The sequence below is a fragment of the Sus scrofa genome, chromosome 8 (genome assembly GCF_054392235.1).
Source record: "Sus scrofa isolate SSC_HxYL_T2T_F1_AM1 chromosome 8, Sscrofa_HxYL_maternal_Yorkshire_Landrace_v2.0, whole genome shotgun sequence".
NCBI lineage: Eukaryota > Metazoa > Chordata > Mammalia > Artiodactyla > Suidae > Sus > Sus scrofa.
In genome coordinates this window covers 63,359,815-63,387,783 of record NC_139390.1, presented here as the reverse complement: position 1 = coordinate 63,387,783, position 27,969 = coordinate 63,359,815, and the positions used below count along the sequence as shown (strand labels likewise).

At 37.3% G+C, this 27,969-nt stretch overlaps 1 protein-coding gene across 4 annotated transcripts in view; it reads right to left on the bottom strand.

Moving 5' to 3' along the window:
- The window catches only part of LOC146400818 (uncharacterized), a 1,118,839-nt gene that overhangs the window by 659,398 nt on the left and 431,472 nt on the right, over positions 1-27,969 (bottom strand). For 2 of the 4 annotated variants that reach the window (XM_084972341.1, XM_084972342.1), the window contains exon 1: positions 1,730-1,854. The exons of the other annotated variants lie outside the window; for them this stretch is intronic. In XM_084972341.1, coding sequence (XP_084828467.1) covers positions 1,730-1,801 — 72 coding nt within the window. In that variant the 5' untranslated portion in view covers positions 1,802-1,854. Of the gene's footprint in view, positions 1-1,729; positions 1,855-27,969 lie in introns of those variants that run through there. 4 annotated transcript variants of the gene reach the window in all.

Here is a 27,969-nt window from a genome sequence, read left to right as displayed (position 1 = left end):
TCCAAAAGTTACAAAAAATGCAAAGGATCTAGAATAGCCAAAAATAAAGGAGTAAATAAGTAACAACATTATAGGACTTACCTGACATTGAGACTTGGTACAAAGTTATAATAATCAAGACAGTATGGTAATGAAAACAAGGTAACCCAATAAACCAATGAAAAGGAATAGATACTGTCTAGAGAGAGACACATATATATATGGTCTATTGATTTTCTGACAAGGAGGGCAATTCAATGGGAAAAAGAAAATCTTTTCAACAATGTTGGATAAACTGGTTATCTATAAGGGAAAAAGTAAACTCTGATTCTTTCCTTTTACCAATCATGAAATTTAATACAAAAGGGATTATAGACATAAATGTAAAACTTAAACTATAAAATTATACAAAAAATTACAGCAAAAAATCTTTGATATAATGGGGCAGGTGAAGATTTCTTAGAGAGGACTTAAAAATTCAAAATGTAAAAGAAAATAGTCAAGTTGGATTCCATCAAAAATTGAAACTTTTGGAAAACAAAAAAAAGCTACAAGCTGAGAAAAAATATTCATAGCATATGTATTAGACAAAGGAACTGTAACGAATAAACACTAAACTCTTTAATAATAAAAACAATGCATTTAGAAAAATAAACATGTGAAGTCTCTTTAGAAAAGAGTGTATATGAATCAAAATAGGTGAAAAGATGTTCAACATTATTGGCTATCAGGGAAATGAAAATTAAATCCATCAGTGAGATACTGATGACTTAATTTTTAAAAATTAAATCTATTTTTCCACCTGATCCACTCCTAGCAATTTAACCAACATAAACAAATAAATGTGTCTATACAACACTTGGCACAAAATGTTTATCGCAGCGCTAGTTGTAACAGACTAAACACTGACGTCAGTGTTTAAGTCCATGAACAGAGGAATGGGTATACACATTGAATGGAACACTATTCAGCCATAAAAAGGAATGAGCTATTGATGCACACAACATGGAAAAATCTCCCATAAATCATTATGCTAAGTAAAAAAGCCAGATTTTTTAAAGATTGTATTATATTCACATAAAATTATAAAACGAATTTATAGATTCGACAAAATTCAGACTATGGAAAGCACATGGTGAAAGATAAGAGGGACTGCAAATGAGAAACTGAAAATTTAGGTGGTACAGAAAATGTTCACTATCTTGAGCTATGTTATGTGCATGTATATAAATTGATTAATTTACATAAAAAACACACTCAATTATTGTTATTCATGGCAGTTATGTGCTATAAAGTTGTTGCAACACTGAATTAGAGAATACGCAACTAGTGCTCCTGGAAAAATACAGGGTTGTTTCCTGTGAGCCTCTCTGGTCAACATTTGCATCAACCAAAATGCTATTTGCATTAAACAGGTTCATTTGCCAACATCCTTGTAAGCCTGTCTCATCAGCACAGAAAGCCTGTTCTCTCACATAACCTTCTTCTTGTATAAAACTTAGCAGGTATTTTAAAAATTCATATGCAGGCTCATGATCTGCAGAACTTACACTCAATTTTAACATTTTTTCACCTGTGTAAAATAAAATATCTAGCCCTAAGATTGTGCCGCTCCTTCCCAGAGTGCCACATTAGCCAAGAGAAACTTAGATAATTTTCATTTCCCTGTTAATGCTCCTTTGCTAGACCAGAAACTCAATATAACCAGTCAATCCCCAAATGCCAAGCCAACTTTAGGCTCTGTACTTACTTTCTTGTTCCTTGCTCTGTGTAAATAAGATCGGATATGAAACCTCAACTGATTCACTGAAGACCAGTACATCTTTGCTTCCTGCTGGAGTAAATGCAGAACTGATCCAAATCTGGTGCTGTCCTGTTTCTAACACGACACAAGCTGTTTTTCAGAGACCACAGAACAAAACAGCAAGCCACGGGCCCGGAACATGCGCAATGGGAGAAAATGTTGACCTGTAACACCTGGAAACAAAGTTTCTCCCCGCCCCAGGACCAACCTGAACCTGAATGGGGAACCCTTGTCTGAACAAAGGAAGATCAGGTGCAGAAGGCCATTTTCCACGACCTACCTAGACAGCCAAGTTCTAAAACCCACCAGCTGAAACCTGCCCACAGAGCAGCCCTTGTCCCTTAACACCTCAAAGCTTAACCAAACCCCAGATCAGGGAGAAATATCTGAACCATGACTGCTGTCTCCGTGCTGGCCAACCTTGCAAGAAAACAAGCTCTTTTCAAAAACTGGTGCATAGTGCTGGCTGCTAGCTACGCCCTCACTGTTAGCCCTTTGCTGGGTAACACCTGGCCCTTTTTGTAAAGGCTGCAGCCCTTTGCTCTTCTCCAGACTCTTGAGTGGAAACTGCTGCTTCATGAAGTGTTAAATAAGGTTTGTTTGGATCACCTAAACTGTATTCTTTAATCATTTTAACACAGGATATCACCTTTTGAAACGTGGAAGCCAGCCAGCACTAGTCAAGTAGGGTTTAACATTTTCCTAACCTTAGGTAATAGAAACATACTTTTCTTTGGCTTTCAGCCTCACCATAATTCTGTCCATTCTGTCCACCATGCTTTTTTTTTTTTTAAATCAGTGATCTCATGAGTCCACAAATTTAGCTACTTTTCCATATTTTCCATAGCTTTATTTATAAATGTTACTTTAGCACTTTCCAGAGCAGCCTGACACACAGACTGGCACATTTCCTCTTCCATGTCTTGATGTCGATTCATTAACACTGACCTCAGAGAGAGAGCGCTAGAGCTCAGGCCTGAAGGAAGCATATCTAAACCACATCTTTTCTTGGGTAGGCACATCACAGTCTTCTTACACTGAGGCATCAGCACTTCGGCACTAGGATTGGGAGACCATTTTAATAGCAAAATCACCAACAAAAAGCACCAAAAAATGGAAACAAGACTATACTTTATGCATTGCCAAAAGGGGACTTGTTTACAAGCTCAGCGCCAAAACGTGAAGGCAGGTCAAATTTTAATGTTTTGCTTCTGCACATGTTCGTGAAGGTCTGAAAAATCACCGTGAGTATTGATTTCTGTTACAAATAAATTTTAGCAGGTAGGCAAATTCACAAACACGGATGTGCAATTAAGAATCAACTGAGGAGTTCCCGTTGTGGCACAGTGGTTAACGAATCCGACCAGGAACCATGAGGTTGCGGGTTCAGTCCCTGCCCTTGCTCAGTGGGTTAACGATCCGGCGTTGCCATGAGCTGTGGTGTAGGTTGCAGACGTGGCTTGGATCCCGCATTGCTGTGGCTCTGGTGTAGCCTGGTGGCTATGGCTCTGATTAGACCCCTAGCCTGGGAATCTCCATATGCCTCAGGAGTGGCCCAAGAAATAGCAAAAAGACAAAAAAAAAAAAAAAAAAAAAAAAAGAATCAACTGAGTGTACTTCAACTATACCTCAAAAGTCTGTGAAGAAAATTGTTGGTGTGTGTTCAAATGAGTGAAGGAAGGAAGTTAACTGTGCAGAACAAAGCCTTCAGTCATGCAGGTGTGCAACCAGCAGCCTGAGCCTCGTGGAAAATATGTGGTCACCTCTGCCCATCCCTTCTATACCATCTGAGAACAAAATCTGAAACACCTGACAACTGGTGTAGCAAACGCTGCCAGCATGGGGACACTGATACTGTAGTCACATGCACACCTCAGGAACAAAGCCTGTGGCAAAGTGGAGATGACATTAGACTGCCCTTGACACAGTTCACACAGCTGCTCCCTGCCTCTGAAGAGGGAGCCAGGGCCTTTTCTCCAGAGAGGTTTTTTAACAGGTATAGTTATTCCCAAGTTTCTATCAGCCACTGTGACCTGAAAGAAGTTGGTACATTTTTCTGGTTGAAATTAGCACACTGAGGGTGTCACTGGAATGACTTTTGTGCAGGCAATTTAGAGACTACAGCTCCCCCAGTTCTAAATCATGTCTCTTTCCAGGTTTAGTGTACACACCACCAAGTAACTTTAAAAAAAATTCTATAATCTCCTTACAACCAATACTGTCATTATTCCTTAAATGTTTCACTGGCCTTCTACTGTTGCTAAGCTACTCGTTTTTATATTCTTTCTCCACATTTTGTTTTAAATTATTCTTCATCATTCTTATTTGTAGATCTAATTTGTCTAAATGTAAACCCCTTTATCATGCTTAATTGTTTTCACCTAACAGTTGTTTTAATGTGTTTAAAATATTTCAACCTTCACTCTTGATGATCTGCAGTTCTGATGATCTACACCTCACAAATAGGCAGAATATTAATACACATTTATAAAAAAAACTTGAATGCCTTGGCCTTTGTGCTGCTGTCTTTTTGACATTTTTTTTCTGTTTCTGCTTCTCTGAATGTATGTATTTTTATCATTCTCCATCCCTATCTTTCTCATTTTCTTCTCTGAGTACCATCATTCTGTGCCATTGTTCATCTTTGCAGGTCTTTTCCTTAATCTGCCTTTCAGTTTTTGTCAGTTTCTATAGATGACTTTTTCCTTCTATTTTCTGTTTCATTTTGCTGTCATGGAGGACAGCATAGTGCAGGGATCAGGAGTTAGTCTCTGGAGCCAGACTTTTCAGGTCGAATAGCGGCTTTTCCAGTTATTAGCTATAACAGGTATATAACCTAAATTTTATGGGACTCATTTTTGTCATCTGTAAGGTGGGGATAATAATCGCATCCTCATACAGTCTGTAATAGCTTTACATGGTTCATCCTGAAAAGTCCTTTGGAAAGTGCCTAAAGCACAAGGATCACTACTGCTGTTTGGTAAACACATTAAATAGTGAGTGTAATTTACCATCAGAAACATTACACTCACTGGATATAGTGATAATGAATTAAGTGAAAACAATGAGAGAAACAGGATAAATAGGGAGGAGTGAAAAGAAAAATTTGGGGGTGGGGCAACCTTAGGGACCTGGAATGAAGACACCTTCACCTAGAACTGGAAATTTTATGGTCTTTCTGGTTATTACTGCCTTTAAGAGCAAGGAACAGCCTACTCTCTAACAAGAAATGGTAGAAAACCAGGAAGATTCTGAGAAGATTTAGACGTGCAAGACTGAGGGAAGGAGGGAGAAGAGTATGGATGGAAATAGGGTGAAGTGGCATTAACAACTCAGAGCAGTAGGATGAGTTTGTTAGGACAAGGTGAAAGTGAGGATGGAGTTATCCTGGGTCCCTTGGGGCTCAGGATGGAAGCCTGCCGGACAGCATTTTTAATAAGGTAGAGGCGGTGTTCCTAACGTGGTGTACACACACATACTGTACACACACAGTATTATAACAGTGCCTCCAAGGAGAGGTATGTATGCATATGAATCACTTTTCATCTTTTATCCAAATGAAACAAAAGTCACCAAAAAAATAAACGTTGGAGAGAATTTAACCCTGAAAAGAAATCCTTTCTTCAGTGATCTGCCTTAAAGAGTTCTGATCATCTATAATCCTCAGTTATAGAGTGATGGAGCTAGTTGACTGGGCCTCTGGGGCCTTCTCACTGATGTATTCGGTGCCAGTATATAAGCTTGTCTGAGAGTCTAAATGCTGAGCCACACCAAAAATAAGGTAGCATTTATTTTTTACAGAACTGTTTATTTCCTTTGTCATGATATTTGAGTTAGAGTCCTGAATTCAATGTTGATCTTTCAGAAGATGTCACTACCTCATTCACCATTCTTTCAGCAAACCTACAATGAGCTCCTTCTATGGCTAAGGCACATCATGTGTACTAGTAACAAAAACAAACAAACAGGAGTTCCCATTGTGGTGCAATGGAAACGCATCTGACTAATACCTATGAGGATGAGGGTTCAACCCCTAGCCTCGCTTAGTGGGAACAGGATCCGGCGATGCCATGAGCTATGGGGTAGTTCATAGACACAGCTTGGATCCAGCATTGCTGTGGCTGTGGTGTAGGCCGGCAATTGTAGCTCCAATTAGATGCCTAGCCTGGGAACTTTTATATGCCATGAATGCAGCCCTAAAAAGCAAAAACAAAAAAAAAAAATTTAAATATTTTATGAACTTGAGAGTCCAAATCTAGTTTAGAAGAGCTACACACCTAAAACTAATTACAACAGAAAGTGTTAAGTGTTAACGATATTTGGTATAAGTACTATAAGCACATCAAGGACAGTGCACTAACTAGGTCAAAGATGCTTCTGAAATAAATGGCAATTTTTATCTCTGTATCACCCTATCTACCATGACTCCCTTTAATCCATATAGAATTAGGACCTCCGTCACCAGGATGTATTGATTCTCATGGCTTGAGTTGCTCAGAATCATACTGCTTCATTTTTTTTCACTTATTCACTGGGTTCATTTTGCATCGTATTGACTTACACCTCCAGTGAGACAGTGTTTCACAGGTTTTCTTTCCCTGTCTGGCAGGCCACAAGTGAAATTTTCATGAGACTCAGAAAGTAGAAGGGAAGCAATAGGCATTACCCTCTGAAGGTCACTCCAAGTGTAGGGGTCACGGCAGCTCCCACACCTTGCTGCTGATCTGCAGTGACCCCCACCTTGCAGGTGTGGGGCAACAGCACAGACTGCAACTGAATCCTGAAAATGCTGAAGTACCCAAGCACTCAGTTCTTGAGAAACAAGAGATGGTTACAAAATTCACCCCACCTCTAATACCCACTCCCTTTTGTGTTCCAGGAAAAAAGGCTGACCGTGAAGAATCTCCATCCCCCATGACCCGGCTGAGACTTACACATGGTCCCCCATCTACCCGAGACAAGGTCCAAAATGGACCTTATGTCATAAATGATTACCTGAACTCTGGCCCCCATCCAGGTGAATGGAGCAGGGTGCTAGTTAATCAGATCTTGAAAAGCTTCTGTCCTTCTCCAGGCCCCTGAGCTTTGGTCAGGATGTGGTTCTACTTCACCAACCCCTCCTGAGAATAAGCGGGTCCTTGAGTCAGTCTCTAGTCTGCCCTCAACTGCGCAGACCCACCTCCCCCACCCTCTCCCTCCTGTCTTCTTTCCTCCTCTCTAAAAAAGAAAACCCCTTTGGCCTAAGCCTTGAGATGCTGGAACCTTAGAGTCACAGCTTTCTCCCTAGGAAAACAGTCCCTCTCTCTTCCCCTTGCAATAATTCTTTTGTCAAAATTAAAAAGGCACTAAAGTTAAACAGGCAAAGAAGAATGTCTTCAACATAACTGCAGTAGGGGAGAGAGAGACTGAACACAAGGCGGGAGAGTTTCCAGGCATAGGGTGTGTTAGCGGCCAAGTACTGGAGGCTGTTAGGAGGGCGACTGACCAAGGGGATATGTCCAGCATACTGAGTTATTCTGAGTTTGCCAATATTTTTCTCTGTGACCATCCATTGGCTAATTGGTTCCTACCTTCCCACAGAGACTAGGAGACAGAGGTGCCATCTGCTCTGATAATCACATGTCAAGGAAATGGGTTTTGGAGAAAGTCATTCCCAGGGCAGGAAAACTGGAAAGAGGTTGGAAGAAGATTTACACATGTTTCTAGGGAGCAGAGGAAGAGTTTACAATTCTAAGTTGTCCAAAGTAAGTGATCTGAAAAAGAAGAGGTCATGGGTCTGTACAGTGAGGCAGGAATATCTGTCTAAAGCTCAGTCAAGCTGAGGGAAACTCCCAGGCCACCTTGGCCACTTTCAGATACAGTCTCTCCTTACTAAACCCAGATTTGCTTTTGATTCCGCCCCCCTCCAACTCCTGCCAGACGTCCTCCTTCAGCTGCTCTGGGTTCTCATTCAGCCAGGTGAGCAGTCTTGTGGTAAGGGCTGCAGCTTCTCCTGAAGGTCATTCAAGGTTGGAAGAGGTGAAAGCCGGATGTGGGTTCTCTAGCATCCTTGTCTCCCCACTTTGCACTCAGCCCTGCTAACCTACAAGTGACCTCAGGACCGCCTCCATTAACAGGGACAACAGCTCTCCAGAGACTTTTCACCAGCTTGTGGAATTTTTTTTTTTTTTTTTTTTTTTTTTGTCTTTTTAGGGCCACACCTGCGGCACATGGAAGTTCTCAGGCTAGGGATCAAATTGGGCCGGATCCTTAACTCCCTGAGCAAGGCCAGGGATCGAACTCACGTCCTCATGGATATGAGTCTGGTTTGTAACCCACTGAGCCACAGTGGAAACTCCCTGGAAATCTTAATGATGCAATAAATCCCTTTTAATTTCACTCATATTGCTTCTGACTCTGCAACTGTATTCTACCTGAGGTATTACCTCAGCAAATAAGAATGCAAACAGGTACAGCTTCCAATTTCTCCCTCAAATTATTTAAAAATTAATGCATCATTAGTATCCCTAATGTGAGAGTAATAACTTTTTGCACATAAATATATGCAAATAAAGCCAAAACATGTTAACATCTTATAATTAAATAATCTATCTTTTCCTATTTCCAACTGTTTCTGCAATTCTTTTCTATAAATTATTTAGCCAAATTGTAAAAAACTCTCTTAAGGAAAAAAAAGCCCAAGCTTTCATAAATACTTTTTCCTCTGTAGTAGATTTTTTGACCCTCCGCCCCCCACATCCTGAAAGGAATCCTCTCAGTCTTCTTCCTTAAGAAGTTCTGAGAGTCTGTAACTCTTGGTTACAAAATAATTGTACTGGTTGCCTATGCCTCTGAGCCTTCTCACTAATGTAAGTGTTAGTGTCAGTATTAGCTGGTCTAGTGATCTGAATGCTGAATTCCATCCACTACTCACGCTAACTGCAAGCTAGGATTTCAACATATCCTTTTCATGAGATACTATTGAACCTATAACAATAGCCAAGAGATGAGGGAAACAGCATTCCATGCAGAGACCAGCAAGTACAAATCACTAGAGTCTGGACAAAAATCACTGCCTAAGGACCAGCAAATGTGCTCTCATGGGACTAGAGGAGAGACTGAGAAGAGCGGTCCACTGGAGACTGCCCAAGGGACAGCACGGAGGGTGAGGACAGTCAGAGCTATCTGAGGAGAAGGCACCCACGTGTCTCAGGAAAGAAAGTGACATGACCTAATTGCTACTTCCAAGAGATCACTCTAGGTGCCAGGTGTTGAATCGATTGCAAGTGGTGAAGTAATAATTAAATATAGAAAAAGCTCTAAAACAAAATATACTATAAATAACTAAAAGAAGATAAGGTAAACAAAGTTAAAATTTAAGCAGAAGATGAGGGAAATATTGACATCATATATACTACACAGCATTAGTATGCTAATATATACCTAAGTCCTAAAATAAATGAGAACAAGATGAACAATCTAGTGGAAATAAGTAAGGACTATAGTAAATGGCAATTCACAGATAAAATACAAAAATAAGTTACATAAACAGATTCTTTTTTTTTTTTTTAATGGGGACACCAATGGCCTGGGACCGAATCTGAGCCACAGCTACAACTTATGCCACAGCTGCAGCAACATCACTGGATCCTTTTATCCATGGCATGCACTGGGTCCAGGACCGGGCCCAGGACCAGACCCTCTGCAGTTGCATTCTTAGCCCACTGAGCCACAGCAGGAACTATGAAAGCAGGTTCATTTTTCCCAACATTTGGGAAAACACAAGCAATGAGTTTAAAATTTTCATTCATCAAATAAAAAAAAGTTTTATAAAATTAAGTATTATTAAAAGTGATATGAAATGGACACCATCAAATACTACTATTGGGAATGTGACTAGATATAAGCCCTTCAAAATTAAAAACTCACTTGATGTGTACCTAACTCACAGAATATATTTCCAAAGAGGAATGTACCCTGTCCCCTACACTGTTATTTTTATATAGATTATATGTTATATATATTACAACATATTCAAACAATAGTATGTGCTTTCTATGGGTACATGTCCATAGACATAGTGATACATAGAAAAAAATCTGATAAAAATACAAAACAAAATGGACTTCCCATTGTGGCTCAGCTGAAACAAATCCAACTGGTATCCATGACGATGCAGGTTCATACCTGGCCTCACTCAGTGGGTCGGGGATCTGGTATTGCTGTGAGCTGTGGTGTAGGTGGCAGATATGGCTCGGATTCCAAATTGCTCTGGCTGTGGTGTAGGCCTGCAGCTCCAATTTGACCCTTAAGCCTGGGAACGTCCATATGCTGGAGTACAGCCCTAAAAAGCATATATATTTATATATTTATAAATTTATGTAAATATAAACCAAACTGATTACCTCTGGGTGAGTAACTGGGCTTTGAAAATTGGTCAAAGGTGAATTTAATCATATTTTATTGCTTCAACTTTTAAAAATCAGTAAATACATTCCTCAAAGATGCAGTATGACAGAGTAGTTAGAAGTTTTAGACTCTGGAGCCAGACTATCTTGTTTTAAATTGCAACTCTACAATTGACATATGTGTGACCATGAGCAAATTACTTAACTTCTTTTTTCCTCTGCTTTTTCATTTGTAAAATGAATATGAACCTTGAACTGACTTACACACAATTCTGGACATATTTGGTGATTGACTTATAATGTTATGTATATATAATGTGGGAGTGTGTGTGGGCGGGGGGGGGGGGGGGTAAGGAGATAAGAACCAGCACTAATACATACTAATTAGTAATGCTAATTCTTATAACTTGTGTAATTTAAAATGTTTTAAAAGTTCAATATGAACCCAAAGAAAGAGATTACCATCAAGTTTGGGAAATACTTGGAGAGCAGTAAGTACAAATCTACATCTCTTATTGTATTATTTCAGAGGGAGTTACCTTTCATTATATGAATGATAAGAGAAACTTTAACAGAAGATGGGGAACTTTAAGTCTCAGATTTACATAAATTTATGTGCAAAAACATGCATCAGTGAAGAAAACATCTCTGGATGGATTAAAGAGTTCATGTAAGGATGCTGTGGGAAAAGAACATGAAGCATAAAAGGCTTGGAGTTTGATGCTCAGGGGTTTGAACTTTATCTCTGCAGCAAAAAAGAGTTCTTGATGCTTTTTGAGCAGGGGAATTATACGGTATGTTAGCAGTTTAGGTTGACTTTTCTATTCTTGGTATACAGGATTGACTGTAGAAGAAACACCGAAATGAGCAGGCCTATCATGGCTATATAGCAATGATTATTGCTATATAATGCTATATAATATATATATATTATATATATATATATATAATATATATATAATGCTATATAACGGTGATAAGGATGTGAATTAAAATGGCTACAAAGGGAAAGAAAAGTAAGATCCACAGTACCTGAGAATCCCTTGGTTTCCAGAAATACATCACCTTAAACCCAATTAGAGCTGCCAGATTTAGAAAACTAAAACAAAGGGAACCTAGTTAAATTGAACTTCAGATATATAGCAAAAAAACATATATTGCCTTTACCATTTCCTTGAAATTTCTCTGGATATCCTATATTTTAGCTAGCATTGCTAATCCCAATAGGCATAGTTTATCATTATAATCAGATTTAATCACCTCAGCCATTAGTTTAACTCCTTTGTTTGACGGTTCATTCAATGACACGAGAAGAGAGAAGTGTCGACGTGGCAAAATCCTAACTTCCCTTTCAGTGGGACTGTGGTCACATCTTCTCGTAGAAACATTCCACTTCATGTGTAAGGCAGCAGAGCCCAAAGTCCTGGGCTCCGTTCAGTTCTGAACACAAAAAGCTTGTGAGTCACTGGTTCTGAGGCATATATGGTACATGTATCTTTTGACTGTCCCCCAACACTGCAATTTGTTATCACCCAACGAAGACAGTTACTGGTTATTTGTCTGTTAAACCATTCTTCCATTACAATGGCTGAGTTGATACATGGTAAAACCAATAGATCCCCTGGGTTAAGTCCATTTATTACTTCTTTTTCTATAAAAATGTTACTTAGTCAAAAAGGGCAGTAAATATTTGGAGAGTCTACATGTAGTGGTGTTAGTGGAAGCTAGCATGTGGATAAGACATATCATATCGATTTTCAGACTGTTATTCCACAGAGGACAAATCATTGCCTTTTTCAAAATAGAAGGTCAAATATAATTAACTTGCCACTTGGAGACTGGCTGGTCTCCTCGGGAAATGGTATCATATCAGGAGCTCAGCATTAGCCTCTACTACTGGCAGGTTGGTCATTTATTAGTGGTTATAGCATACTTGGTGTTGGCTTTGCATTTTATTACTCTCCTTCCTGTCCTCATGGAAATTGTGTTAATGAGCCCATTGAGCAAGCACAAGGATGGCTGAGGAATGAGACTGACATCTGTAGAATGGGTCGCCTTGCCTCTTAAACACTGTGAGTCTCTATTGAGTGGACAGACTCTAGTGGGCATTTGTATGCAACAGCAGTATCATCACACTCTGAGAGTTCCATCTATGTCTCTCTTCTCCATACCTGTTTTGGCAAAAATTCTCCAGTCATGTTTCTTTGGATCCCTGGACATTCAGCCAAATTAGCCCTTGCCTGTAAACAGGTGTAAATCAGTAACTCTTATCATTGTTCCTTAAACACACAGTGAACATACAAATATTCAATCCATAGGAGTATTTCCATTCTTCCTATCCCCAAGTATTTTATGACCTTCCCTAAGTGGGATGGCAGTGCCTGTATTTCAGGTTGGTGCCAACAAAATCTGTGAAACATTCTACAGATAAGATCCCAAAACACTTTTTAGTCAGTTAAGCATAGATAACTCTCCATGAGGCCATAGGTGGAACTGAAAGAGAGAAGCTGCAATGCAGCAGCAGCAGTTGCCTATGCCAACAGGACACATGCTTATTTGTCGATAGAGTACCACTGCATATGCCTGATATTAGAACTTGGTAGACCAGATAATGTATCAATTTATATTGCTGTGTACAAAATACCTCTAATTCAGTGGCTTAAAATAACACCCACTGATTAGCTCACAGTTCTGTATGTCAAAAGCCTGACACTGAAGGAATGGATTCTTTGCTCAGGGTCTTACAAGGCTTAAATCAAGGTATAAGCAATGCTACATTCCTTTCTGGAGGTTCTGGGTAAGAATCTCCTTTCAGGTACATTCAGGTTGTTGGCAGAATTCACTATTTTAAGGTTATGGGCCCTATTTCTTCAACATACGGCCCTTTCCATATTCAAGTAATCAATAGTGCATCATAGCTTGTTCATGCTTCAAATCTCTCTGATTTCTTCCTCTATGCTTGCTGGAGAAAACTACCTATTTTTTTAGGTGGCTCCATTAATTAGATTCAGCCCATCAAGATCACTAAGAATAATTTTCCCACTTTAAGGTCAGCTGATTAATAACCTTAACTACATCTTAAAAGTGCATAGTGTTGCTCCAAAACTCCAGAGTTCTATGCTCTGATTCTCCTATTTGGGTTTGCCAGAAGTTTATAGAGCAACTGTATCTTCCATAGACACCTTAGGTGCTATTGCATCTGTTAAAAATCAACCAAAGAAACCTTAGCTCCTTTCAAAATCTACAGCCTAATGGGATACATGGAAAATAAATCAAAATAGTGGTTTTAAGTCAGATTCTTGTTCTCTCACCCTACATTTCTTTTGCATTTTTTAATTGTATGGATCAAGTAGCTTTAGTAGATGTCCCACTTATTTCAGTACTAGAAGAACACTGCAATTAATTTCTTAGGCCGTTCTGACAGAATCAGTTAGACGGTTGTTTGTTTCTTCAGCCTTGCTACCCATTGGTAACCATCTGCATTTTTTACACGATTGAGTACTGCTACTCCTGGAGCACATCAAGCCTCTGTTAGCCTGTTTCTATGGTGATATATCACTCTAGCGGTTATCCCCAGCTTGCTGAAAAAGCGAAGGATGCTGCTATGCCCTCATAAATATATTTCTCATTGTAAAGGGAGTACTTCTGATCTCTTGTGGGATAAATGAGGGAGGTAGTGATTGGGTTGCATGTAAGTCCTTGGATTCCTTACTCTATATTTTACCCAAGAGAGTTCTGAAATCTCAATTTAATATAGGTTTTCATTCATTCCAGGTTTCAGTCAACCAACCAAGAAAGAAATATGATTCATTTATTTAGTTCCTTTACCTAAAACCTTGAATCAAAATCTATGAAAAGTGGGAGTTCCCATAGTAGTGCAGCAGAAATGAATCCGTCCAGTATCCATGAGCATGCAGATTTGATCCTTGGCCTCTCTTAGTGGTTAAGTATCTGGCATTGCTATGAGCTCTGGTGTAGGTTGCAGATGTGGCTCAGATCCCATGTCACTGTGGCTGTGGTGTAGGCCGGCAGCTGTAGCTCCAATCCAACCCCTGGCCTGGGAACTTCCATATGCATGAGTGCAGCCCTAAGAAGCAAAAAAAAAAAAAAAAAAAAAAAAAAAACTATACAAGCCTTCCCCCACATATACTCTTGGAATGCACTGATGTAAATGAACAAAATTTTGGAGTAATTTAGGTTTAAGAATTCTCTTCTCCCAGATCACTCATTATACAAGTCCCTCATTATGTGTGCTAGGATTCTTTAGTATACATTTAGAAACCAAGAGGATTGGTGGGGTGTCTGAAGGAATATTAACTTCCTCTTCAAAGATGCTTGCATTAGGAAGGAATATTATAAGTTATTGTTGATGACAAGAGTCGATGAAATTCGAGCAGTCAAGGTTATCTGAATATATATACATCTATTTCTATCCTAATACTTGAGTCCCACCTTTTTTTCAACCAATTCCCTAACATATGAGAATTGGCCAGCCAAGTGAATTTAATTGTGTTGTTATTCTTTTCCCAGGATAAGTTTGAGTTGTATCATAGGCCCCACTGGCCCTGTAGTTACAGAAGATAAATTATTTGGGGGTATTCAGAGACTTTCTGGCTCTCTCACTCTGTCATGAGTTGAAAATCTGAGGTTATACATTTCCCTTTTCTTTTCTGTAGTTCTTCTGAATCAGTTAAAAGTTGTCTCCCCCCGCAAATCCCTAACCACTTCCTATAATAACTATGTATTTCTTAATGTAACTCCAGTTGCTTTAATAGAAATCCCCCAAATTCTCAGAAGCTTAAAATGATAAAAAGTGTTTATTTTTTTCCACATCTAAGTCTTATAAAGGTGTACAGTTAGAGAGCATTCATTGTAGTCATTCAGGGGACTCAGGCCCTTCTCTTATGTATCCCTTGGAATTCCCTAACAATTCTAACCATGCAACCAGCACATTGAGAAAGAACAGGCAAGAATATTTATGGAGGAGGTTTCTATCGTAATCTCTGTAAGAGATTTCTGTTCCACGAAATAGATTACATCACTTAGGCACCATTCCATGAACCACATTTAGTGGTATGGTCACAGCCAACTACAAGAAGGACAGGAACTTAGTCTAGCTGTGTATCCAGGAGGAACCTGTTGTGTAACAGAAACTTGCTACTATTCTCTAGCCTCTTATTCTCATATAAATATCAAATAAATATTCTTTTGATAAATACCACTCTTATTCTCACACGGAGAAATCATTCACCCTTTCCCCAAAGTCTAACTCATTCATGAACTCAGCTGAATGTCCAGAAACTGAAAATGAAGCACTTAAGGTTCAGATGCACCTTCCCATGATTCAGCAACCTAGGAAACAAACTGACATGTCATCTTCCTCCCACCCGTAAAACACTTAGTGGTGGAGCAGGAAAAGAAGACTTCAATAAAATCTATTTGGAATAGAGGGAATAGATGACATAAGTCACTGGTCCATTGAAATGATAAAATTCTGCTGGGCTGGTGATGAGAAGGCCTCAGACTTGGGCATGGGGAAATAGTCCTAATCATAGCCTATATCTTCTTTCTAGGAAAAACTGTTCTCTGAGAACCCTATTTTTGACCCTCTTTCAAGTATTTTCTTGTTAAATACCCATTATTATCTACCTAAGTGTGAGAAATGTCTGCCTTCCTTGGGAGGTGAACAAATGTTGCACTGACTTAAGGTCCCAGGGATTTTTAAAATTTTGTTTCTTTAAAGATCACCAAATACTAACAAATTCTATCCACCTAAACTGGTGGTTCTTTCCTGTTTGTCTCTAGTGAGTTTCTTGTTCCCAGCAACTTTTCACAAAGTTGTTTCTTAGACTATGTCTTAAAACTTGCCTATTTCATTCTTTCTCAAAGTACTGGTGATGTTCTTGGTGCTCCCTGAAACAGCAGGGATTAGTAAGGGAAAAAACACGTTTAATCTGATAAGTACCGCACTTATGATTCCCGTCCTGAAAATAAAGAATCTTCCTATATCTTGGTTACTAGACCTCTGACAATTTTACAACCACATACTCTCAGTATTAGGTTTTGAGGAACAGTTAACTTTTCTGATCTTATAAGGCACTCTGAACCTTTTCTATTACCTTTGCTCTCTACTTGAAAACCAGTTCATTCTCTTTGAGTTAATCTCCTTCTTGTAACACTTGGCAAAATGCCACCAACAGCAGCCAGCACACACTGTCACTCTCATTCAAACTTTCCCCTAAAAGGATTCCAGGTTATAACAAGGGATAACTTCATCAAATTTCTTGTCATACCATGAAGGCTCTAGAGTCCTCTGGTTAATACAGACTTTTCTTTTCTTTTTTTAGGGCCACACCTGCAGCATATGGAGGTTCCCAGGCTAGGAGTCAAATAGGAGCTATAGCCACCGGCCTACACCACAGCCACAGCAATGCCAGATCGGAGCCGCATCTTCGACCTACACCACAGCTCATGGCAACCCCAGATCCTTAACCCACTGAGCAAGATCAGGAACTGAACCCGAGTCCTCATGGATACTAGTCGGGTTTTTTAATTGCTGAGCCATGACGGGAGCTCCTAATACAGACTGTTCATTGTTGCTTATCACTTCTTTGCTAAATAAACTTCCCCTATTTTAGTTTGTTCTTATGGCAGCACCCAAGTTATGGCAGCAATTTCTGAATTTACTCATGTTTAATCAGAAAAATTAATCACTCCAGAGACTTCAAGCAGGAAGAGACTTAACAGAGATACAGCAGTTTAAAAAAAGGATCACAAATTGACACTCTTCCTGTTGAGAGATGGGACCAGTGTCTTTTCACCTGAACCTGAATCAGCTTGTATCTCTTTCAACAACACAGTACATAACAAGTGACCCACATATAACTCCCAAATCTAGATCATAAAAATCCATAAAGCTTATGCCCGTTTCTCTTGGGATCACCACTATGAGGGAAGCCCTATGCTATGTAAGAAGACTAACTACACCAAGAGCACCTTGCTGCAGAGGACAGTTGATGAGCCATCAAAGCAACCTCAGGACATCGAATAAGCCTCATCAGAATCCAGTCTACTTGAGGCTCCACATTTAACTGCAATCATATTGAGAGTCCCCAAGCAAAAACTTTCCAGACATATACCCCCTCATTTCTGACATGTAAAACTGTAATCAAAGCAGTTGTTTTACAAAGTTGCCATGCTTTAGGAGTAGTTTTTATTTAGCACTAGTAACCAGAACAGTAAGAATTAGGTGCTTATGAAATTTCAGGAAAGGATTTCTCTTTTTACACATGGAAAATTAACTGCCATCGAGATTTCTCTCCTACCATTAAAAAACTACATGACCAGAGAAAATGTATGAAACATCTCTTTGTATTCAATGCAAAACAGTGTCAAATGACTGTGATCCTTGTGAGAAGGGCACCTAATGAGGTGGGCTCTATGACTGGCCAAGTTTTCTACATGGTGGCAGGCTCCAAGCTGCAGACCACAAAGGTGAACAAAGAGCCCAGAGGCCTCACAGAGTTGGAGGACAGAGGAAACAGTGAAAGGAGTTTGCAAGGTCAAGGTGGTAGAATCTGTAGGGCACAATGATGAAAAAGAGTTAGTTAGAAAAAGAGCCCCTGATACCCACAATCTTTGTTGAATACTAATCTGTACAAACAGGGGCTGAAATTCCCATGGGACCAGAGAATAAAACACTGAAAAACAGGCAGTAGGTCAAATAATACCTGGAGCTCTTATAGGGATAAAAATAGTTCACATTCCCAACATCTAGAGTAGAGTAACATCAAATTTACAGGACAACTTCAAGGGCTCTGTAGGGTATCATTTTAGATGTGCATCTAAATAAGGCGTAACTCCAAGGGTCTAATATCCAAAACATACAAAAAACTGTACAACTCAGCAAAAACAAAACCCACAAATGACCCAACTGAAAAATTGGCAGAAGACCTAAACAGACATATCTCCACAGAAGACATACAGATGGCTAGGAGGCACATGGAAAAATGCTCAAATCACTAATTACTAGAGAAATGCAAATCAAAATTACCATGAGGTATCACCTCACATCAGTCAGAATGGCCATCTTTAACAAGTCTACAAATAACAAATGCTGGAGAGTGTGTGGAGAAAAGGGAACCCTCCTACACTGTTGGTGGGAATGTAAATTGGTACAACCACCATGGAAAACAGTATGGATGTTCCTAAACATAGAACAACCACATTATCCAGCAATCCCATTCCTAGGCAGATATCTGGACAAAACATTCATTAAACATAGAACAACCACATTATCCAGCAATCCCATTCCTAGGCAGATATCTGGACAAAACATTCATTAAACATAGAACAACCACATTATCCAGCAATCCCATTCCTAGGCAGATATCTGGACAAAACATTCATTAAAAATATACATGCACCCCTATGTTTATCACAGTGCTATTCACAATAGCGAAGACATGGAAACAACCTAAATGTCCATTGACAGATGAATGGATTAGGAAGATGTGGTACATATATACAAGGGAACACTACTCAGCCCTAAAATAACAAACTAATGCCATCTGCAGCAACATGGATGCAACTAGAGATTCTCATACTAAGCAAAATATGTCAGAAAGAGAAAGACAAATACCATGTTACATCACTTATACATAGAATCTAAAATATGGCACAAGTGAACCTATCTACAAAACAGAAACAAACTCACAAACATGGAGAACAGACTTGTGGTTGCCAAGCAGGAAAGGGGAAGAAGAGGGATGGATGGCAAGTTTGGGGTTAGTAGATGCAAACTATTCCATTTAGAATGGATAAGCAACAGAGTCCTGTTATATAGCATACAGAACCATATCCAGTCTCTTGGGACATGATGGGAAGATAGCATGAGAAAAAGAATGTATGTATGTGTGTGACTGGGTTACTATGCTGTACAGTGGGGATTGACTCAACACTGTAAATCAACTATACCCTAATAAAAAATAAATTAACAAAAAAATTAAAATATTTTTAAAATAATAAGTAAATACAGCCCAATGAAAGGTTTCTCCATATCCAACATAAAATTTATAACATCCAGTAAACACTTGCCTGGTATGAAAAGAAGCAGGAAAGTGTGACATATACCAAAGGACAATTAATAAAACTAAGCCCTAAAGTGAAAGAGATTAAAGACTTTAAAACATATAAATATCATAAACATGATCAGAGATGTAAAGGAAACATGAACACGATGAGAAATGTAAAAGAAGTTTATAATAAAGCATCAAATGGAACTTCTGGAGATAAAAAATACATTTTAGGAGTTCCCGTCGTGGCGCAGTGGTTAACGAATCCGACCAGGAACCATGAGGTTGAGGGTTCGGTCCCTGCCCTTGCTCAGTGGGTTAACGATCCGGCGTTGCCGTGAGCTGTGGTGTAGGTTGCAGACGTGGCTCGGATCACGCGTTGCTGTGGCTCTGGCGTAGGCCGGTGGCTACAGCTCCGATTAGACCCCTAGCCTGGGAACCTCCACATGCTGCAGAAGCGGCCCAAAGAAATAGCAAAAAGACAAAAAAAAAAAAAAATACATTTTAATTGCATAATTATGAGTAATATCAGATCAATCACTTCAGAAGAAAAGATGAGTGAACTTGAAGGAAGAGCAATAAAATGCTTCAAAATAAAGCTCAAGGAGAAAAAAGTCTAAAAAAACTGAACAACACATCAGTGATTTGTGTCCAACAGGGAAAAATTAATCTACCAAAAATATATGTAATTGGAGTCTCAGAAGAAATGTACAGAAAAAAAATTGAAGAAATAACTACCATAATACCAAACTCAATGAAACTCTAATCTTACAGATTGAAGAAGTTCACAAATCCAAGCACAAACCCTAAGAAATACAGAAGCACATCATAATGAAATTGCTAAACATCAGTGACACAGAGAAAATCTTTAAAGGGATTATAGAGGAGGAAAAATGCATTGTATTTTTTAAAAAGCTAAGAAAGATAGCTAATTTCCTGTCACAGCCTAGGTAAGCCACAATAAAATTACATCTATAAACTGTTAAAATGGGGGGGAAGGTATCAATGATAACTTCATGCCCAGAGAAAATATCTTTTAAAGGTAAAGGCAAAATAATAATTTTTACACACAAAAAATGAGCTGACAGAACTCATCACCAGGAGAACTGCATTGAAAGAAATATTAAAGAAGCTATTCAAGTAAAAGAAGAATAAGACCAGAGAAAATTTTGGATCTACATAAAGAAATGATGAGTGCCAGAAATGGCTACTACATGGGTAAATGCAAAAGCCATTTGTCCTCAGGCTTTAATCTTTTACAACAATAATTGATCATATATAGCAAAAATAGTATTTGTCAATATTTTAGCAAGAGTACAAATAAAGCAGATGACACCATTATTACAAAAACCAAGAGGGAATAACTGTAAGATTTTTAGACTATATATGAACTAATTTGATATCATCAGACTGTAGACTCTAAGTTAAAGATATATTGTAAACCTGAAAGAAACTATTATATATGGCTAATAAGCAAAAAGTAGAAATAAAATAGAACCATAAAAATATTCCATTATTCTGAAACAAGACAGAAAAGGAGAAAAAAAAGAAAACAAATTGAAAATGGAAAACTAGAACACAACTATCAAGATTACAGATTTATAGCAAACTGCACTAAATTTAAATGATCTAACTACACTAACTAGAATACAAGAGAGTGTCAGAATAAATATAAAAGCAAGACCCAACCCAACATTATACTAAAAAGCTATAATGAATATAGAGACTCAGTCTGGTTAACAATAAAAACATTTAAAATGTATATATATATATATATATATATACATATACATACCCACAGACATATACAAACATTAATCATATACATATACATAAATATACATACCCACAAACCATGCAAACATTAATCAACAGAAAGCTAGAGTAGCTATATTAATATAAAGTAGAATTCAGAAAAAAGACTGTTACTAGGAATAAAGTATGCCTTCTACAGGAAAAAAGGTAGAATAAATTCATTAAGAAGCCATAACAATTATACATGTCTATTGCATCTAGCATCAGAATATCAAAATACATTTAAAAAATACTGATGGAAGTTGAAGAAAAATAAAACCAAGTTAGACCTGAGGATTTCAATATGTCTTTCTCTGTAATCAATAAGACAAGTAACTTCCCCACAAAGAAAAAAAAATTAGTAAGAAAATACTGTAAATACTGTTAATAACAACATCAAGGAATTTGATCTAATTGGCATTTGTAGAACATTCCACCCCAGAACAGTTGACAAGGATGTTTTTCTCGTGTGCTTGAGGCATCCATGAAAAAATGTGGCTATAAATTTAGAATAAAATTTTTTTTCTAAGTATAACAGAATTAAATAATCAACCAAAAAATCTCGAAAATCTCCAAGTATTTGAAAATAACACACACACATAAATACATAATTCATCCATAAAAGAAAAAATCACAGAAGAATATAGAGATATTTTTAACTGAAGAGAAATTAAACACAATATATAAAAATTTGGAGATGAGTTAAAGCATTGCTTAGAGGAAAATTATAGTACTTAGTGCCAATATTAAAAAGGAAGAAAAATCTCAAAGTAAAAATTTCATTTTCCATCTTAGGAAACTGAAAAAGACAATTAAGCTTACAGTAAACAGATAGAAAAATACAATAGGGATTGACATAGAAACTAATGAAATAAAAACTAGACAAACAATAGAGAAGGTCAATGAAGTCAAACAATGTTTTCTTTAATTGGAAAAAAAATGGATAACAATTTATCTTAGGTCAAGGTAAAAATAAAAATAGAAATTACCACTATCCAACTTAAAAAAGGGACATCATTGCAGATACAGACATTGAAAAAACAGTAGGAGAATATTATAAATAACTAGATGCCAACAGATCTGACAATTTGGATAAAATGGACCAATTCTTCTAAAGATAAGAATTTTCAAAGCTCAGTTTTATGTATTAAGTAGATCTATGTATGATACATAGTTCTATATATATTAGATGAATTGAATTTTTAATTTTCCAACTTTCCAAAAAGAAAAACGAAGTTCCAAGCCCTCTAGAGTGAGAAACAAAGTAAAATTTTCTTCATTCTCGGATGACATGATCATGTCTGTATCAGACATCCTAAGGAATATACACAATATGAAAAGATTGTAAAACATAAAGTCGATACACTGAAATTGATTGCATATCTATATTTTAGCATCTAAAAATTGGATTTTGAAATCAGGAAAATAATAGCATTCAGAAATTCCATACAAGAGTTCCTGTCATGGCTCAGTGGTTAACAAACCCGACTAGTAATCATGGGGTTGTGGGTTTGACCCCTGGCCTTACTCAGTGGGTTAAGGATTGCCTGGGAACCTCCATATTCCACGGGAGCGGCCCTAGAAAAGACAAAAATACCCAAAAAAAAAGAAAAAAAAAAAAAGAAATTCCGTACAAAGGGAATAATATGTATTCCTATGTCTGGAATTTTTGCTCACCATAATGCTTCAGAGGTTCATATATGTTGCCGCTCATTTTCAGTAATTTGTTCCCTTTTTTGCTGCATAGCATTCTATTATATAGCTATACCAAAATTTGTACATCCACTTATCACTTGATAGACATCTGGAAGATTTCCAGTTTGGGGTTATAGTTTAACAAACGTAAAACTAGTGGTGTAAACATACGTGGTAATTAGTCATGGGTAAATATTGAGAAGTAGGATTTCCAGGTCATCTAGTGAGTGTGTCATAAATTCTATAATGTATTTCTAAGTGATTTTGTAACTTGGTCTGTGGCATTTTACATTTCCCCTTGCAATATGTAAAAGTTAAAGGTGTTCCTCAATCTCACTAAAGCATAATATTGGCAATATTTTACATTTTAGTTATTCTTGTGGTTATATAATGTTATATCAATGTGATTTTAATTTCTTTTTCCCAAAATTAACTATTTTGAGAATTTAAAAATATTCAGTAAGATACTAGGCAACTATTTAAAATATTTTAAAATATCATAGAGCATTGCATATGGTTACTACCAAGCATGCTGAAAGAAGCAAACTTTATGATCTACACTGTACACCCAAGTTAAACTTGTATGTGCTCACACAAAAGGAGATTGATTTAAATTAGTTGTTATGCCAGGACTATAGTTCCATATATCTTACATTCTATATCATTGAATATTTTCAGGGATTATAATGTTGTCATGTAATTTAGGTGTTTTAGAGGGCAGAAGAGGGAGAATTTGATTCATGTAGACAAATTATCTGATGAATGTTTTAAAAACTATGTAGGATATTTGATCAAAGCTGTAAAAACGATTTGTTAGTGTTTGGATGTGTCCAATTTATTTTCCCTGTATGTGTCTAACCTCTCCTCCCCCAGCCCTGCCCCAGGAAATGAAGATGAGAAAGATACCACTTATGTCTAAGAGCTGACACTAAATGAGCAGAACCCTAGGAAAACCAGGAAGTTCATCCAAGATGAAGAACCTGGTGAGAAGTGAGTAACTCAGAGGCCACACTGAGGTTTTCATCCCCACCAAAACCTCGTCTGAACTAAGAGTTCAAGTCATAGACAAAAGAAAGTCCAAAAGAACTTGTACAACATTTAGCAGTTTATTGATTCCTGTAAAATAACTGGATACTTGATTCCACACATTTTTGGTAAAGTCTGAAAGGATGAGATACTCACCCAACTTCATCCTTCTCAAGTTGCCTCATTGATAGAACTGATCAGATTCAGGCACTTTGGGTGCATTCCATATCTGAAACGTGTGGTTTCATCATTGCTATTTGTTAGCCTCTGCTGCACAGACTCATTCAACCATTTGCACTTCATAGTTCTGTTGGCACTTCTATACCTCTTGGCATTGTTTGAATTTGCTTTGAATCCACATATCCTGATTAGAGTCCCCAGAAGAAGGGTAACTTTGTTCATTCATGTTTAATAAAGCACATGGCACCTTTCAGTGTTCTCTTTTTCAATACTTACAACTTTATTTGCCAATCATTTTACATTGTTTCATCACTCTCTCCCCTTCAGTCTACTCTGAATCCTTTCATTTATGCTCTGCTCATTCCCCAAGTTCACCTTTTAGCTCCTCAGCTCAGTAATTGATATTACATGTGGCAAATTTCCTTAACTATTTAATATCTTCTGTAAATTGCACAAAAATCTATTTCAGATAATCATGCACCTTCACTAAATATCTGTCATTTTTTTCTACCCTAATCTTATTTTTGATTGACTTTCTATATTATTATTATTATTATTATAGATCTCTGCAACTCTATTCAAAATAATTTGAACATTTTAACATTCATTTCTCAATTTCTTTCCTTTCTATTTGCCAATAATCTACCAAAACTCTCACCTTGATGTTTTGAAAGCCTAATTATATTAAGGATAATAAAATTTATATTAATTAACTTCAATTTTAAAGATATGTTGAACATGGATTTTAAGTTGAAGAGAATGCTATGGAAAGGGCAAAACATTTTCAAAAGTTTGAGAAGCTAATCTTAATTCTATCAAGATTTTCACCTAAATTAATCATTTCTAACACATATATACTTTTTATTTCAAGATTATTTCCACATCCCCATGCTTCCTGGGATAATCCCTTCATTAAGACTGATATTTGCTTCTTGCTCATTTTTATAAATGTAACTTTTCCACTTTATCTAGAACACAGATTGAAAACTCAGTTTTCTGTTTGGTACCATGTAACTTACTCCTATGGATTGCTCCTTTTCATATCAACTTCTTTGCTTTTTACTTTTTGTGACTTGGGCCTAGACACAGGGTTCTATCTGCCATTCCTTCCAGCTGTAACAACATAGATGCATATTTCAAGACCTAGTTTCTCATCCTTCAAAGTTATCCACACAAACCCCATAAATTCTTTAATATTTTCAAACTTGAGTATGTGTCTGTTGTCTGTGCATGTTTAATAGCTATAGCTTCAAATAAAGCCGCTTGATGACTAAGTTTTTAATCACTGAGAGTAGAAGAGCAAAAGAGTTTCCTGCAGAATTCAACCTTATGGAACATACTATTAAAATTTACTCTTCAAATAGTGGCACATGCAGAAAACTTGAGGATAATTCAGGTTAAATTATTCCCCACCTTTAAATCTGAATTGAAAGAGCAACAAGGTCAGTGACAGCTTTCATGAAAAGAAATAATAAATTCCATCCTATCAAAGTAGAGACTCTGACCTGAGACACTAATATCCAGTTGGCTAGGTGTCGACTTCAGTGACATGCCCCAGGTTATCAGCATGTGGAGTTCAAGTTTGTGCTTTGTTCCAATGATACGTTTTTGCATGACACAAACATTTATGGTTATGAGAAACTGGCCAACACCTCAAAGTTTAAATCCTCAAGTACCAAAGGACTATGGAACTTGTGATTCAGGCTTCTCTAATGTATATGCTTTGTGCTTTAATTATGTGACAAAACAAATTGCTGGGACAATATTTAGGAACTAAGAATTAAACTGCTTTTTCCAACTAAAATGAGAATTGGAAAATATTAGAGGAAAGAAAATTTTCAATTTTATCTTCTTTCCTAGTTCCCAAGACCATCATGGTTTATTGTACAGTATAAAACGTGAAAAATGTTAAGGAACAAATCTGAAAACCCATCTTCCCCAGCTTCCAAACTAACCTATTTATTCTAAATTTTTAGGAAAGAAAATTGAGACATGAAAATTTTTAGAAGTTAACCCAATTTGACACACAGAGATGAGCCATCAGATATTGTGATTCTTAGTCAACAAAGAAGAATCATCCATCCGTAAGCCAACTATAATGTGTGACTGGTATGTGGCTTCACCCAGAGTATCTCTGACTAATGCCAGTCTACAGGGTAAACACCGCTCTGAGCTGCCTGGTCTGCCATTGTTAACACTTCTATCAGACATACTGAAGACAGCTGTAGAAAAACATTATTGAGCTTCTAGCTCACAGAAATACTTTGGGGACCTAGAAAATGGTGTCACAGTTAAATATAGCATTTCAAAAGAAAAAAAAAAAAAAGAGGCATTCATAAGAAATAAAAGCTGTCTCCCATCCCACCTCCATCTCTTTGTGCATCAATTCTGTGAAGTTGGCTAAGGTAGTCCTGGTATTCTTGCATAATGGCTCTACGCTCTCCTACGCTTTCTTCTAAAACTTGGCTTCCTAAAAGAAACATTATATAATGCAAGAGTAATGGAGGCTTTTGAAAGTAATTTGGGATTTAGGTTAAGAAAGAGCAAAATTAAGATTTGAAAATTACACACTCCTTATATACATTTTTAACTTCAATACTTTGGCCATGAATCTTTATTCTGTTTTTAAAATAAAAGCACATGTTGAGGGGAGAGCTATATAAGAGGAAAATTGAGTTTTATGTGGCCACCTACTATAGTTCGAAATACAGTCTTCAGTTCAGAAAATACAGTGCATAAAATAATTGCACCCAGGTGCCATTATATTAATTTCAGCTTCAAGATTACTGCCTATCCTTACCTCCCATTTTATTTAAATAATGAATGAATGAAAGTTCCTGGCTCCTATATTTTGATTGGAAAAATAGTGGTGAAAGTTTGAGGGATTGCTGTATGAAATGATTCAACTCTCAAGTTACGACGTATTAAGAAGCGGTTTATGTATGAAGCAAAGTCAGATTTGCTATCTTGTTACTGTAGAGTTTGGTTATTCTCAAAGCCATGTGAAAATCTAAATTACTAGAGAATTCCTCAAAAGTTCAGACTTCATGGTTCCAACCCAAACATGCTAAGAATATCCAGAAATGAAGTAACACTATTTGTGTTATCCTATAATGCACCCCTAAATATTTCTGATGTTCAGAACCACTTGACAAGAAGCTCTCAGACATAAATTTGAAGAACTAATACCTATGAATTTTCCATAGTAAAAGACATTACTATTAAACATTATGTTATGTTTACTCATCTAACTGTGAACAAATAATCTGATATGCTTAAATGAAAACCATTTTATTTCTTATTTGTGATTCATCCTTGCATTAAAATCTTATTAAGGTGAATTTTAAATAGATCTAATCTAATAAGTAAACTAGGGTCTCTAAAATGGGACATGCAAAGCAGAGGTTCAATGTTTATAAGAACATATGCTATGAACAATAAGAATTTCAATTAAAATGGAAAATATTACTCAGAGCTAGTGTCTTTTGGAGCACTAATTCTTATTTTAATCAAATGCATCAATTTTTTATAGCTTTGTAGAAAAGGGCATTATGTGTTATATATGTATATGTGTTTTTGTAGTATTTCATGTAGTCTAAATGGCCTCTAAAATAGGCATTGTGCTATTATGTCCTGTATAAATCTCCAGAATATTGGCAAACACAGAGAGGCTTCTTTTATAAATCTTAACTGTTCTGTCTGCATTTTCCTTGGGACTTATTGAGCATATTTCTAGGACCGTATCTTTGCATTCTAGACCCTGGGCAAGACAAACATAATGACATACGTATTGTTATTCATCTGTGTATCTAGGAACATATGTGGAGCACAGTCAAGGACTGTACTTTGGAATTCCTGTCATGGCTCAGCAGGTTAAGGACCTGATGTTGTCTCTGTGAAGATGTGGGTTCAATCCCTGGCTTCACTCATTGTGTTGAAGATTCAGCGTTGCCATGAGCTGAGGTGTGGTTTGCAGATGCAGCTTGGATCAGACATTGCTATGGATGTGGTGTAGGCCAGTGGCTGCAGC